The sequence below is a fragment of the Alosa sapidissima genome, chromosome 23 (assembly GCF_018492685.1).
Source record: "Alosa sapidissima isolate fAloSap1 chromosome 23, fAloSap1.pri, whole genome shotgun sequence".
NCBI lineage: Eukaryota > Metazoa > Chordata > Actinopteri > Clupeiformes > Clupeidae > Alosa > Alosa sapidissima.
This window is the reverse complement of record NC_055979.1, coordinates 22,119,771-22,133,945: the sequence shown is the minus strand read 5'-3', so window position 1 is coordinate 22,133,945 and position 14,175 is coordinate 22,119,771. Positions and strand designations below refer to the sequence as shown.

The 14,175-nt window shown below is 42.7% G+C and overlaps 1 protein-coding gene across 2 annotated transcripts in view; it reads right to left on the bottom strand.

Moving 5' to 3' along the window:
• Positions 1-1,170: 1,170 nt before the first annotated feature.
• The window catches only part of cntnap3 (contactin associated protein family member 3), an 89,513-nt gene continuing 76,508 nt past the window's right edge, over positions 1,171-14,175 (bottom strand). For both annotated transcript variants that reach the window (XM_042081097.1, XM_042081098.1), the window contains 7 exons: positions 13,097-13,336; positions 12,402-12,626; positions 10,774-10,907; positions 9,975-10,062; positions 6,443-6,661; positions 3,558-3,629; positions 1,171-2,221 (listed from right to left, as the gene is read on the bottom strand). In XM_042081097.1, the coding sequence (XP_041937031.1) occupies positions 2,025-2,221; positions 3,558-3,629; positions 6,443-6,661; positions 9,975-10,062; positions 10,774-10,907; positions 12,402-12,626; positions 13,097-13,336 (1,175 nt within the window). In that variant the 3' untranslated portion in view covers positions 1,171-2,024. The remainder of the gene's footprint in view (positions 2,222-3,557; positions 3,630-6,442; positions 6,662-9,974; positions 10,063-10,773; positions 10,908-12,401; positions 12,627-13,096; positions 13,337-14,175) is intronic.

Here is a 14,175-nt window from a genome sequence, read left to right as displayed (position 1 = left end):
GCAGCTGTTTCCAAATATAAGGACCTATTGCTGAGCAGCATTTTAGAAACAATGATGTTGTTAACAGAAATTTTCCCAAATGCTTCATTGATGATTTTATTAAATGGGAACTTTATGACGGTTGTAACTAGCAGAAGTCTGTGTGTATTCATGAATGTGTGAAGCAGCATTTCCCAATAGGCTAAACCAAAAGCATATGAATATAAAACTACTAAGTGCATATTTCTTTTGATATATTTATAATACACTTTCCAGAAATACAGCATACATTGTGTCAAATGATTTGTGATTATCTTGAGTACAATACAATTGTGAGCGAAAATCAGCCATGTGCTCACTGTAACTAAGCCAAGACTAAGACGAGTGATATAAAATCAAGGCATTGAGTCAGTAAAGCCCAGTTTATCTCAGTGATCATTGGCCTCTGTGTTGTCCACTTCTAGTCCCTCAATACAGAGATGTGGGACATGCGGATCAGAATGAGCACAAATGAGGAGCGATGAATCATTGCTGACAATTTGCTGAACATTTCGTCTCTCTGTTCAATAACATGACAAGGACATGGGGCTTCTTGGCTGCCGCAAGATTTTCCAAAAAATCTAGCATTTTCTTTTTTTTCCTGTTTCACTCACTGTCTCTGAACAGCCTGCTGGCTAAATGAACCAAAACGTGGATATGAACCACTGCAGTCAGCATAGACAGATCAGATATGCTCTCACAGGTAATGCGCCTTTGTGTTCTTGACAAGATTTCTGAACTGGCATGGAGACAAGTGCTGATGTGATATTCTGAGTAATATGACGACAGCCTGCAATTTATCAGCACCTGAGTCTTCCTCCACGTTGCTGCCTCGCTCAGATTAGAAAGGCTTCATTAAAGCCCATTTCTCTGGAATTATACTCAGTCTGTCAGCTAAACAGCACCTTTTTCTGAAGATTAATCTCCTGCTATTTGGATAGCGAGGTAACAATCAGAGCGAGTTTTTTTTCTGATGAAGTCTGTGTTTCAAGTGTTTCTATTCACACTCTCTCTTTGTCTCTGTCTGTCTCTCTCTCTCTCTCTCTCTCTTTCTCCCTCTGTCAAATTGTACTGGTGTTACACTGTTTGCAGGTGGAGGGCTGCAAAGCTAAAGCTGTGCTCGGCAACAATCACACTTCACAACGTTATTTATTGTGTTTTGTTGGTGATGGGGTGGGGCGTGAGACGTGGTTGTTGGCAGCTGGAAGAAGAAAAGCACAGAGAGCAGAGAGCACAGAACCATTTTGGCGGCAAGCATTAACCTGGAGGTTTGAATTTGTGGTTAAAAGGAAAACATCTGTTTCATTTCAGGCGTTTCACATGGAGGGGTTGTCAAACACCCATCTCGGCACATAATGACAGTCATTTTCATCAACTCAAAAATTGGAGATTTTCAATTTTTGATGCCTTCCACGTGCTTCACCTCAGACACCTGGCACCTCACAAACATGAACTTAATACGCAGGTAGTCCTCCCATTGTAAATATGTTACCAGCATCACTAAAACACTTAACATCACAATGTTTGTGCATCTGTATGTGTACCATGTGTCAAGTGTGCATGAGATGGCAAAGGAGAGGACTGTGCATGTTTAGGAGAGGGAAAGAGGGCTAATTGTTATAAAGGTACATATACATCTTGAAAGGCTATTTACAATTTCTGACGTTTTCCACACATACAGTACACACACACACCTTAGAAACTCAAGCCACAGAACTGTGCCAAAAAAGTTACCGTACTCATATGTATGTACAAAATCAAAATAGAAAATCATTTATATGGGCAATCTGTTCACACATTTTTCTCATCACCTGCCTCTGCGTCCTCGCAATTTTCATCGCCAACTATTTGACAGTTCCTGCAGGTTTTATGCAAAAATGCTCCATGAATGTTAATGTCTCTAGGCTCTCTGCAAGGCTTCTTCTTGTGTCCTCAGATTTTTTTCTGGATTAGTCCAACACAAAGGAGGACGGGAGGGAGGGAGGGAGGGGGGTAAGAAGGGGGCATCATATGAAGTGCTCCCTCTGATTTTCACTCAGCACGTATTGAGAGTTGGCTTCGTTGTTGAAGGGGAATTCGGGACTGTCCTCCGGTTTGCCTGCCTTCGGCGTCGGAGTCTGAAACGTCTCTTTCCGTCGGTACAGACACCTCCCCATGACGGCCAGCGCTGACAAGATGACAAATATCACCACGGCGATGACACCTGCCGTCAAATGAACGACATCATTATCCAGTTTCATCACTGCATCATGGGCTTAAAAACTCTATAGAGCTGAAATTACTGTTTTGTTTTGCTTCAGAGCTGCCACATTTTTCTAAACACTAAAAACCACCAGTGTGTGCATGAAACTTTTATTTTCCAGTTTGCAACTGTTATTTCCCATTTTCCGGAGATATTTTCCACAATTGTAAGTTGGTATTTTGGAGCCTCAAAGGTGTTTTCACACTATTCAGTGACTGTTGCTGAGTCTTATTATACAATGACTGATTGAAACAATTTCACATGTGAGGAGTATCACACCATGATGGCAGAGTAAGCACTGAGAGACTGTTTATATGTTCGTAAATCCTCCCCGAGCAATGACACTAGCCATTATCCCCTTTCATTTTAGCCTCTTTCTCTAAATTTGTGCCAGGCTTTCAGACAGAAAATCAGACAGGCAATAAAGAAGTTTGAAAAGTAGCACTTCAAACTCCTCAATGACGTCTGTGAGGCATCTTTAAATAATCCTATCAATACAATAATGAGCTTTTAAATAGATGTTTTAAACAGGGCACAACAATTGCTTAACATATACACAAGCTTAATTTTACCCAATGTCACTCCTTTAATATTTTTCCTCTTTCAAAGACCGCTATGCATGACACATTTAATTATTGCGGGTAGAGGGAAATGTCTAATTGGAGTGGCAAAATACATCTCCACTCAATTTAATGCCACATTACTGTGCCTGTTAAGAGGACAAAGTATTTGGCGATAGTGGTGAAAAGTTCCTTAATCAGCAAATTATTTCCTTAAACATTTAATTAGTTTTGGTGTCCTTTGTGTGATCCATTCGATTCATGAATAAGTTTTGAGAACTTTTTCTTTCTCAAAAAAAAAAAAAAAAAAAAAAAAACATAGTGGGAAATAGCAACTCATTTTAATGCGTTGCTTGGATGGTTAACAGAGTCACAGGAATAATTCCAGCAATATTCACAGGCCGATGGTGAGATGGCATAATCTTTTCTCACTTATTTTTTGGCTTTTTCTATTCCTCTATTGCCGTCACCACAGAGGAAGAAAAGTTGAGAAATCGAATTGAGGAGGAAAGACAACTTTGGGAACGCATACTGGAATTAACAGGGGAATTCAAACTATATCCCAAAAGGCCTTTAAAGGCTCCCCCCAATCTCATATCATTTCCAGTTACTGTCTGGTGAAGAAACTAATAATACGAATGCTAATAATAACTATTCACTTTCACCAACCCCTTTTTTACTATTATAATATTCAAGAAACACCATCATAGGAGTAAGAAAAATTAAATTCCCATTACCTCCAATTAAGGCAGAATCACTGTTGATTGCATTGACTATTGGCTCACCAGTGCCTAGTGTGCCAAAATGATCTACAGGCGTGTGGAAAAAAAGAGAGAAAGAGAAAGAGAAAGAGAGAGAAAGGGGAAAGAGGAAAAGAGACAGAACATCAGTGCCGAGGTCTGAGATAATCACTCCAAAGACATGGCTCATTGACCACTATGTCTCCTGTCCACAAGAGCCCATTGAAGCTCAGAGCTGGGTTTTGTCGAAAAAACAAAAAAAAAAAAAAAAAATGAGGCGACTGAAACGCCTCTGCAGCCTCTCTGAGATTAATAAACTGATTTGCCACATTATGCTTCTGATTTAATTAACAGGGACAGGAGTATTCAATGAGCTACTCCTCTTGAGTCGTACTAGCAGCAGAACTCACACTTTGGGGGAAGAGCCAAGAAAAGCTGGTAAACAAACTGTAATGAACAAACAGGCAGAGAGAAGAGGAGTGGTCAAGCAACCTTGGACAAAGGTACAGTAGATGGATTATTAGGCAAAGACCCACAGACCCACAGGCTAAAGCACCCCAAAACAGAGACATGTCATATGTTCACTGATGCAATTTCCACAGCAGCAAAATATCTCACAAACTGAACCATGACTTTGGAATTTTTTTTGCAGAAGGACTAACGTTCAGTCCAGAATAAATCTGTGCTGTGTTCCCAAATCATTAATCCGCCACTGACCTTGGAACTTGTGGAACTGTCTAGAAAAAGTGGAGACTAAAAAGAGGAAGAAATCAGTTGGGCTGTGTTGATTAAATAGAGATCAGTTGGGCTGTGCTGATTAAATAGAGAAATCAGTTGGGCTGTGTTGATTAAATAGAGATCAGTTGGACTGTGCTGATTAAATAGAGAAATCAGTTGGGATGTGTTGATTAAATAGAGAAATCAGTTGGGCTGTGTTGATTAAATAGAGAAATCAGTTGGGCTGTGTTGATTCTAGAGAAATCAGTTGAGCTGTGTTGATTAAATAGAGATCAGTTGGGCTGTGTTGATTAAATAGAGAAATCAGTTGGGATGTGTTGATTAAATAGAGAAATCAGTTGGGCTGTGTTGATTAAATAGAGAAATCAGTTGGGCTGTGTTGATTCTAGAGAAATCAGTTGAGCTGTGTTGATTAAATAGAGATCAGTTGGGCTGTGTTGATTCTAGAGAAATCAGTTGGGCTGTGTTGATTAAATAGAGATCAGTTGGGCTGTGCTGATTCCAAAGAAACAGGGTAGAGTAGGACTAAGCCAACATCAGTCAGAAACAGACAGATACTGTACAGTAACCAGCACTTGAGTCCTGCATGACATCCTCCTGATGGAGGTTCAAAGGTTAGGCAGTCTGTGTTAACCACTAGAGAACTGTTGTCCGGCCACTAAAGCAGTATGTGGTTTTTAGTTAAAAAAAAAAAAAAAAAAAAAATTACTATGTTCCTTAATTATGAAGTGCTGATGTGCTTTGTGCACGACTTAATTACAGTCGAGCCCACAGAGACAGCATAAATGGTAACACGCAACTTCAGCTGATTTCCCACAAGTTTAAGATGTGAACAACTATATTTTCTAATACATTCATACATTCATCAAAAAAACTAAATATGTTAGATAAAATAAAGAGCATATTGAACAAGCATTTTAACCAGGGACCAATGGATTAGCACATGATGAATAATTCACAATATATTAACCGCTAAATTAAGTGTCACCAAAACATTTGTTCCTAGAACTATTAGCCTTATGTTTGGCAATTCAATTTGTACTCTGTCAAACCGAAGAGGGAACGCATATATTATGGATGCAGACTGTGCTTTTCCCTTGATAGAATAATGTTTCCTATGGTGAGAGAGTTGGTGGTTTACCCGTGAGAGAGTTGGTATTTTATCTGTGTGTGTGTGTGTGTGTGTGTATGTGTGTGTGTGTGTGTGTGTATGTATGTGTGTGTGTGTGTGTGTGCATGGGGGGGGGGGGGGTAGTTTACCTATGAGAATGGGTACCTGTCAGGGAGTTGATAGTTTACCTGTGAGAGTAGGTGGTTTACCTGTGAGAAAATAGGTAGTTTACCTATGGAAATGGATAGTGTATCTGTGAAAGTGTGAGTAGATTACTGTGAAAGAGTTGGTAGTTCACCTGTGAGAGAGTTTATAGTGTACCTGAGAGTGTACAGTAGGTAATTTACCTGTGAAAGTGTGGGTAGTTTGAGAGGGTGTGCATTTCAGTGGGTGTACGAGAGTGTGTAGTTAACCTGTCAGAAAGTGTGTATGTTATGGCCACTTTGGCCTCTCAGCTGTTTTCTACTTATAGGCCTGGTCCTGTGTGTCCCGGGATAGGGGGTGTGCCAGCGTACGGGGCGTGTCCCACCTTACCGGATAAATTTGGCCTGGCCTTCGAGAGAAGCGGCGGGACCTTTGCTTTGTGTTTTGTCCTGTTGTTGTTAAAGTCCTTTTGATTAGATATGTTTTCACGTAATTAAACCCTAAACGTGAATTGTCACACTGTCTCCTGCCCCGTTTCTTTGTTACTTTTGAGCCGGGTAACAGTGTAGTTAAGAGAGAGAGTTTGTGTATCATTTCTGAGAGATTATGTGTATTACCTGTGATAGAGTGTGTGTATTCCCTGTGAGAGTGTGTAGTTCACCTGTGAGAAAGTGTGTGTATAACCTGCAGGAGATTACCTGTGCGAGAGGGTACAGTAGATTGAGAGGATGTGCGTCTGTGTGTGTATTACCTGAGAGAGTGTGTAGTTTGCATGTGAGAGTGTGTGTATTATTACCTGTGAGTGTATGTGTAGTACCTGTGAATGTGGGTGTATTATTACCTGTGAGTGTATGTGTATTGTTACCTGTGAGCATGTGTGTATTATTACCTGTGAGAGAGTGGGTGGTCTCTGAGGCATGTGGGTGGCTGGGTGAAGAGGACCCACAGGTGGACTCCTCCAAGTTGCCAGTGACTACCACAGGGCTGGTGGCAGGGTAGAGCAGGGCGGCCTTCAGAGGGGCGATGGAGTTAAACTGGACCACAGACAGACATCCAGTGAAGCCCAGAGCATTCAGTCGCGCTATTTCTGGATCCAGCTCACCCGAGTCTAAACAGAGGGAGAACGGGAGCAGTGGGAGAGAGAGGGAGAGAGAGGGAAAGAGCATGAGAGAGGGAGAGAGAGAGAGAGAGAGAGAGAGAGAGAGAGAGAGAGAGAGAGAGAGAGAGAGAGAGGGAAAGAGCATGAGAGAGGGAGAGAGAGAGAGAGAGAGAGAGAGGGAAAGAGCATGAGAGAGAGAGAGGGAAAGAGCATGAGAGAGGGAGAGAGAGAGAGAGAGAGGGAAAGAGCATGAGAGAGAGAGAGAGAGAGAGAGAGAGAGAGAGAGAGAGGGAGGGAGAGAGAGAGAAAGAGAGAGAGAGAGAGAGGGAAAGAGCATGTGGGGGGGGGGAGAGGGAAAGAGCATGAGAGAGAGAGAGAGAGAGAGAGAGAGAAAACACCAACAAATGCATGCAGGGCAGAATTAGGCAGATTCCCATTGGCATTAAATATACAAAAACGATCTTTAAAATTCTGGATCCACCTAAATTCTAGTGACGAGAACACCATACAGTTTCAAGCATACAAAACCCAAGAGGTCAGCCCTAAAACCAGTCCCCTTTGCCAGTTGGTTCTGAAGTGAACTAATACTCTAACCCATCGATCGCAGACCAGCACTGCTTTTCAAAATCAGATCAAAGTAAAACAAATTATGAATCAAAGTAAGAATAAGTATCTGGAACATTGGGATGATCAAACAAAATCACAATCCAAATTAGAATGTTACTTGTCACTAAAACGAGATTATGAATTGGCAGAGTACCTCTCCACCGTCAGAGATACAAAGCAGAGACAGATTCTTACCAAGTACAGGCTAAGTGACCACAGCCTTGCCATAGAGAAAGGCCGGTACAAAAAATCATGGCTTCCCAAAGAGCAGCGGCTCTGTGGTCACTGTATGACTGGTGAGGTTGAAACAGAGATGCACTTTCTCCTATACTGTCCAAAGTTTGAACAGATTAGAAAAATATATTTTTTACAATTCTCAAATAAAATTCCAAATTTTAGCTCCCTTAAAGACTGTGATAAATTGGCCCACCTGCTAGGAGAAGGATTGACTGCTCCGCTGGCTGCAAAATACGTTACAGCTTGCCACAACATGAGGGATAGTGAGTCGGACACTTTGCCACAATACCCGACCTAATGTCTGTAATTAATCCAATGTATTATAATGTGTATGCTGCCCGTGTGTGTGTGTGTGTGTGTGTGTGTGTGTGTGTGATCACATGCATATGTGTGTGTGTGTGTGTGTGTGTGTGTGGAAAAAGAGAGAGAAAGTGAGGGTATACACACAATTTTTCATGTTACTGTTTCCTGTAATGCTGTCAATGTTCTAATTGTTATGCTGTTTTAATTGTGCTTTGGCAACACTGTACTTACTTACAGTCATGCTAATAAAGCAACCTTGAATTGAATTGAATTGAATTGAGAGAGAGAGAGAGGCAGAGAGAGGGAAAGAGCATGAGAGAGAGAGAGAGAGAGAGAGAGAGGCAGAGAGAGAGGGAAAGAGCATGAGAGAGAGAGAGAGAACATGGTAATAAGTAGTTTATACAGTCGGGTTCAATAGTGAGATAGACGGCGGAAGAAAGTGAGCTGCAATGTGAGAGGAGATGAGGACACAGGGAGGAAGACCGATGTTGTGATAAACAGACCGCACAGCAAATAGAGCGCAGAAATGCAAGAGAAATCTGGAGAGACGGAGAGAATCATAAGGAGAGGTTAAGGAGAAGGGGAAGAAAGAGAGGAAGGAAAACATAAGTTGCGGTAGACAGGCACACGGCGCTGAAGAGAGAGATAGCAAAAGAGGGATAGAGGGAGCGACAGATAAGAGAGGCCGGAGATAAAACGGTAAGAGGGAGATTAATGCAAAGAGAGAAAGAGAGAGAAATAGAGGGAAAGAGATTTTTTTAAGCGCTAAAGCTGCAAACAGACGCACAAACACTCCTTATCACCACAATCCACAGACTCAGAATTTGCTCCAGCTAGCATTATGTTACAGTTTGCGGCAAAGTGCACCCAAATCTAAAGCTCTGCTCGTCGACCTCACAGTGGGTATGTCCTCAACCCCCCCCCCCCCCCCCTCCCCGTCATTTCTGTATGCACAAGTGGTCTATTTGTCGGACTGATCGATGGCGGGCTCGATCGGGGGGAAAACGGCAAGAAATCCACTCCTCCTCGCCTGCCCCGGGTGTGACAGACTACCCATGCAGCCGGCGGCGCAAATGAAGTGCTAGTCACGTGTAAGCACAAACAAACCTGAGCTGCCCAGCTCTTTTTTTATTCTTCTGATGGACGGAGGAGAGGTGTCTTGTACCTCTGCCAAAGTGCTGTGTGTTACCCGGAGAAGTAACAGCTAGTGCCATATGAAGGAGGTGAATGAACAAGAACATGATTATGCATGTACGACTGAGCGTAGTATTCCCTTAAGGATAGTAATGTCTGCTCATCAGTCTGTCTTGTTTCTGCCCCAATCATCCATCCCTCTCTCTCTCTCTCCATCTTGCCATCTCTCTCTCTCTCTCCATCTTTCCCTCATTTGCATACCCATAATAATAGCTTCTATCAAACTTGTGCGATGAGTTTTCATCACACTTCACTTTAGATTTTTTTTTTTTTTTTTTTAAAAGTAAAAAATGACCACACTGTTCATAAATGACTTCTAAAACTGCATATGAAGGCTGAATATTTCAATTTGAAGTTATAAAGAACAAACCACTCTGGGCAATCACAGATGCCTTTTGTTCTGCATTCTACTCTCATTATTACATCTCTGGCGTTTTTCTTCATCCAACATTAAAACTAGTCCATTTACTGGGCCTTGAGTCTTGGTGCTCATGTGTTTTCGCATTAGAGTGACCTAGTTCTGGCTCCAGTCAAACAAAACATAATGCAAGCATTATCTGCACTAAATAGAAATAGCAATCCCCCCCCCCCCCCCCCCCCTCATTAAATGTCACATCTCAAACTAGCGGCAGCCCAACAGCACAAACAAGTGGCCTAATGCACTGCAGAGCGTAATGTTATGCTATAAGGCCCAGTGGTCGCCTCTAACTACATGATCACTTATGAGATTCTCCCCATCTGCCTCGACCGCCGGCTTACTTTTATCTTTCACTGAAATGTTTTTGTTTTTGTTTGTGCTGTGTTTTTTTTTTGTGTGTGTGTGTATGTGAAGCCATGAGGCGAATGCCATGCTGTCAAAAAGCACTCCAGTGTGTTAAGGGGGAGGTAAGCAGGGGGTTGGGGTGGAGGAGTAAGAATCTGTGAGGTGTGGGGGGGGGGGGGGTATTTTGTCTGAGCTACAGCAAATCCCTCCTCCACTCACCGTGCACTTTTCCCAACATCACCGACTTGATGGCGTTGAACTCGACATCCGACGTGATGTTGAACTCCTCTTGTTCATACTGGTCAACCTGGCAGAGTGCAAACGCAGCTCATAAACACAGAGAATTGTGAAGTGCTTACGTGTATGTATGTGTGTGTGTGTGTGTGTGTGTGTGTGTGTGTGTGTGTGTGCACATGTGTGCATGCATTGGGGAGGGTGGGAGCGGATGAGAACTGCATGGCACTCTTCATGATTCAAATTATCGCAGATGTGCTCTACCATGGAGGGCATTTTAATTAAACCTGCTCTTCAAAAGTGCTTTAAACACATCATTGCCTCAGCTGTTGAGCCTATGCCATTCAATTAATGGGAAGAGCTCAAGCCAAGGCAGATTTTCTAGTTGAGTTTACATATTTGAAATGTGATTATGATGAAAGCTTGGACTAATTGCAAAGGTTACCTCCTGTGCAAAAGACTATACTAAGACTATTTTGAGCTCAAATTTGGTTTGTCTATTGATAACAGGCTGTTGTGAGGTGGGTGTACTGTACGTATGAGTGATGACCATTTTTTTTTTTTTTTTTTTTTGTGTTTTAGGAATCCTGTGCAGTAGCTTTGATGATATTTTAAATCCATATGCTCATCCATCAGGCCAGATGCTGCTGTTCTTGGAAAGATTGTTTCTCTATCGTCTTTTAATTATTATTAAATAATTAGCTGCAGTGCAAGTTCAGTCAACAGAATGACAGAACAAATGCTTTTTAAAGGGGCTTGTTAAGATGTCGGTTAGATACCCCACCTGGATGTAGAGATTTTCTGCCTGTCTTCTGATGGACACTATGTGAAGCTGTCCATTAGCCAAGTTTCTCGTGCTCGTCCTGAAGACTTCTGCATCCCTGTTACTTTGCAGTTTGTACTTGACATCTAGATGTCCTACAGAGAAAATACACATATTATTCACACCCTGACTAGCCATGACTGGAACGAGCTCCATTGTACAATAATGCTTTCAGTGAGGAACAGGGACAATTAAAATCCTAAAATGTTTACTCCAGGAATAGAGGATCTCATCATGAAAGCGCAGGCAGTAGTATTCAGCTCAGCACAAAACAGTCACTTAATACGATTACTATTAATCCCCTATCAATAACTGAGATTCTAAAACAAATTAATTTTCATAGTTTTAGTATGAACTAGACATTCATGCTTGTCCTATTCATCTACTGTTTATGTGTTCTGACAGCATAAGACTAATTAAAGGAATAGAGAAATTGGGGGAACTGAGGGATGGAAAAATTAAAACATTTCAAAGAATCACTCCCACAAAGCACAGAATACCAATTATACCCTCACACATAAAGATGAAATCTCTCTTACGATAACAATCTCATTAAAACTGTGAGCACACTCTCAGCGGTACAGACACTAATCTACCTACATAAAAAAGTGCCTAAATGTATAAATACTGTCAGACTCTGTACAGTATTCTGTGTCTGTTATGAAAAATTAAACTAGAATCTGGCGTAGTGCAGGTCACCACCCGCACCAGTAAATCTGGCAATTAAGCTCCCCACAAACTCCTAGACCTTAAATATCAGCATGGAGAATAAACAAACTATTAACTAATACAGAGGCTCAGGATTTATCAAGCCGTTCAACAGTCACTCTCCTGGTGTCTAACTCGATAAAGTCAGCCTACTTTGCAGTGCTGATCACAGACAGCTCTTCTGCGAAAATGGCCCCGTTTTCAAGGGGTCAGTGTCTGATTGAATGACCCCCCTTTACTCCACGTACATACTTCAGAAGCTTTAGAAGTACAAAAGCTCCTGTCTTATCATTGTTGATTCACACCCAGTGATGGAAAGTGCAGAACTGAACTGATGAAAGATATTCGGCAAGTCAATGTCACATGCCAAAGGCACTGAGGAATTAGCTAATAACTAATGGATTTAAATCCATGAAATTGTTGACTAGGCATGACCATGAGAAAAACAAAAATTGTTTGTTCAGCAAAAAAACAACCTCCCCAACCCCCCTCAAAAAACATTATGAGTAAATTAATTGCTGTTTGTTTATGGAATGAATATTAATAAGCCTCGGAGTTGACAAAACGGTGACAACCAGAGAAACAGTCCGGAGTTTATGGAGCTATCTGTTCTACACGCGTGTATGCATACTCTAATTTATGGCACCTCTCTTTCAGAGCAACAGACTGTCTCCTCCAGACTCTTAACAGCCCTTTTTAAGAATGCAGACAATGCGCAGGGACTAATTTACTGCACATGAATTGAGCGGTACTGGCTTCTGACAGCCTGACAGTGTCTTCGGAGACTCAGCGACTCATGCTAATCCAAATGAAAAGGCGCTCAAAAGCCGCCAGTGAAATGAAATGAGGGGTGAGATTAGAGCCGGTGGAGTTTTCCAGACCATTTCGGTTGAGCAGGACAGCAAGGTACTCGCGGTAGTACGAGCCCACGTAGAGCAGCAGGGCCGGCGCCTGAGTGGTGCGGAAGCCAACGGTCACATTCTCGGCACGCAGGGTCATGTCCGAGTAGATGGACGAGGCCTGGACGCTGCTGTTCCTGTTCAGCTCGTAAGGCTCCTTGAACGTGTACGACACCGACGTGGTGGACTTGAAGTAGGCAGACACCTCTGGAATTACAGAGTTGCAATGAGAACCAATTGTTTATTACCGGAACAACTGCATGTGGTTTTGTCATAAGCATAATCACTTGACAGTGCATTGAAATGTAAATAATAACACTTAAGCTTTGCTAATGGTGGTCTTTAAAGCAGCACTAAAGCCCTTAATGAGCCTTCAAACCATTATAACAATAGCTTATTAATTACAACTGTTTCACACATATGGATTACTAACGGAAATGTGTTTTGGTTCATCGATTCTGTCAATACGCCTAACTGTAATGAAGTAGATTTCTGATGTCACATTATATGTTTGGGTAATCTGATGACAGGCTATATGATTCTTTGTTAAGAATGCCATAAGTGATACCAAAATAAGCATCAGACTGCAGTATTACTCAGCATAAAAAATATCTGTATATATCAATATGAGTGTTAAATGTGTTACAGTGTTTGGCCAGAGAGGAGAGAGGAGTTACCTTTCTGACAGAAGGCCCCGGTGTAGGCGGACAGGCCACAGTCACAGGTGAAGCCTGTGTACCTCTCCACGCAGCGGCCGTCATTCTGGCATAAGCCCCCATAGCTGCTGCAATGTCCTGGACATCCAGGCCGGACGCCGGGGGTGATCTTGGCCCGCTCCTCAAGGTCCAACGTCCTCCCGTTCAGCTGCAGGGAGCGGATGCATCCCAGGAATCCCTTCTGCCTGGATGCCGTCCCCCCTACGGAAGATTGTCCCCGACAAACCAAGAGAGGGGGGAAAAAAAGAGATCTCAGGATATATTTCTTTTCACACCCCCCCTCCCTCTCCCCCCCAACTCTCCAACACCTCCCTGTCCTCGTTTGCCTGTGTGAACAGAACCACAATGAGGCACCACTCGTCTCTCCCGGGAGCACAGCACTGTCAATACTGTTACACTACAAAAGCCGCTTAAACGACAAGGCGATGAAAACAAAGCCGTGGGTGGACAGATGCAACCAAAAAAGATGCGGAAAGACTCCTATCAGGCACCTGTCTTCTCCCTTCACCTTGTGTGCCTGCCCCATCTCTCTTTTCCCCACTTCTCCCTCTCTCTCTCTATCCCCCTCCCTCTCCCTCTCTGTGCTGTGGCTGCAGGCTTAATCCCCCACAGTCACTCGTTGTTTCATGTATTCAGACACTCCTTTCAAAAGCGATGATCAATGGCGCTCCTTCCTCGGCAAGGATGAGCTGGATTTCCACTCGCTCGCCGGTCGCCTCTATGCGGCTGTGCCGCTTTGCAGCCGTAATTGAGAGTCACTGAAAAACACTGTCTCTTGTTGATTGTTGGCTTCACAGAGGATTACTGTTGTGGCAGGTCCACCCAAAACACTGCGTAGCCTACCGAAGACGCCACTGAAGTTGCAGTCTTGTAAATGCACCAAGGGCATCTATGCAATTTGTTAGCTCAATTACATTTTTTTTCATGTGACAGCATGCCTGGAGACAATGACAATAACACTTCTAAACATTTTTCACATTTCCAGTCAATGATCTGTAACCAAATAACAGCTTAGCTTGAGCTATGGGTTCAAAGGGACT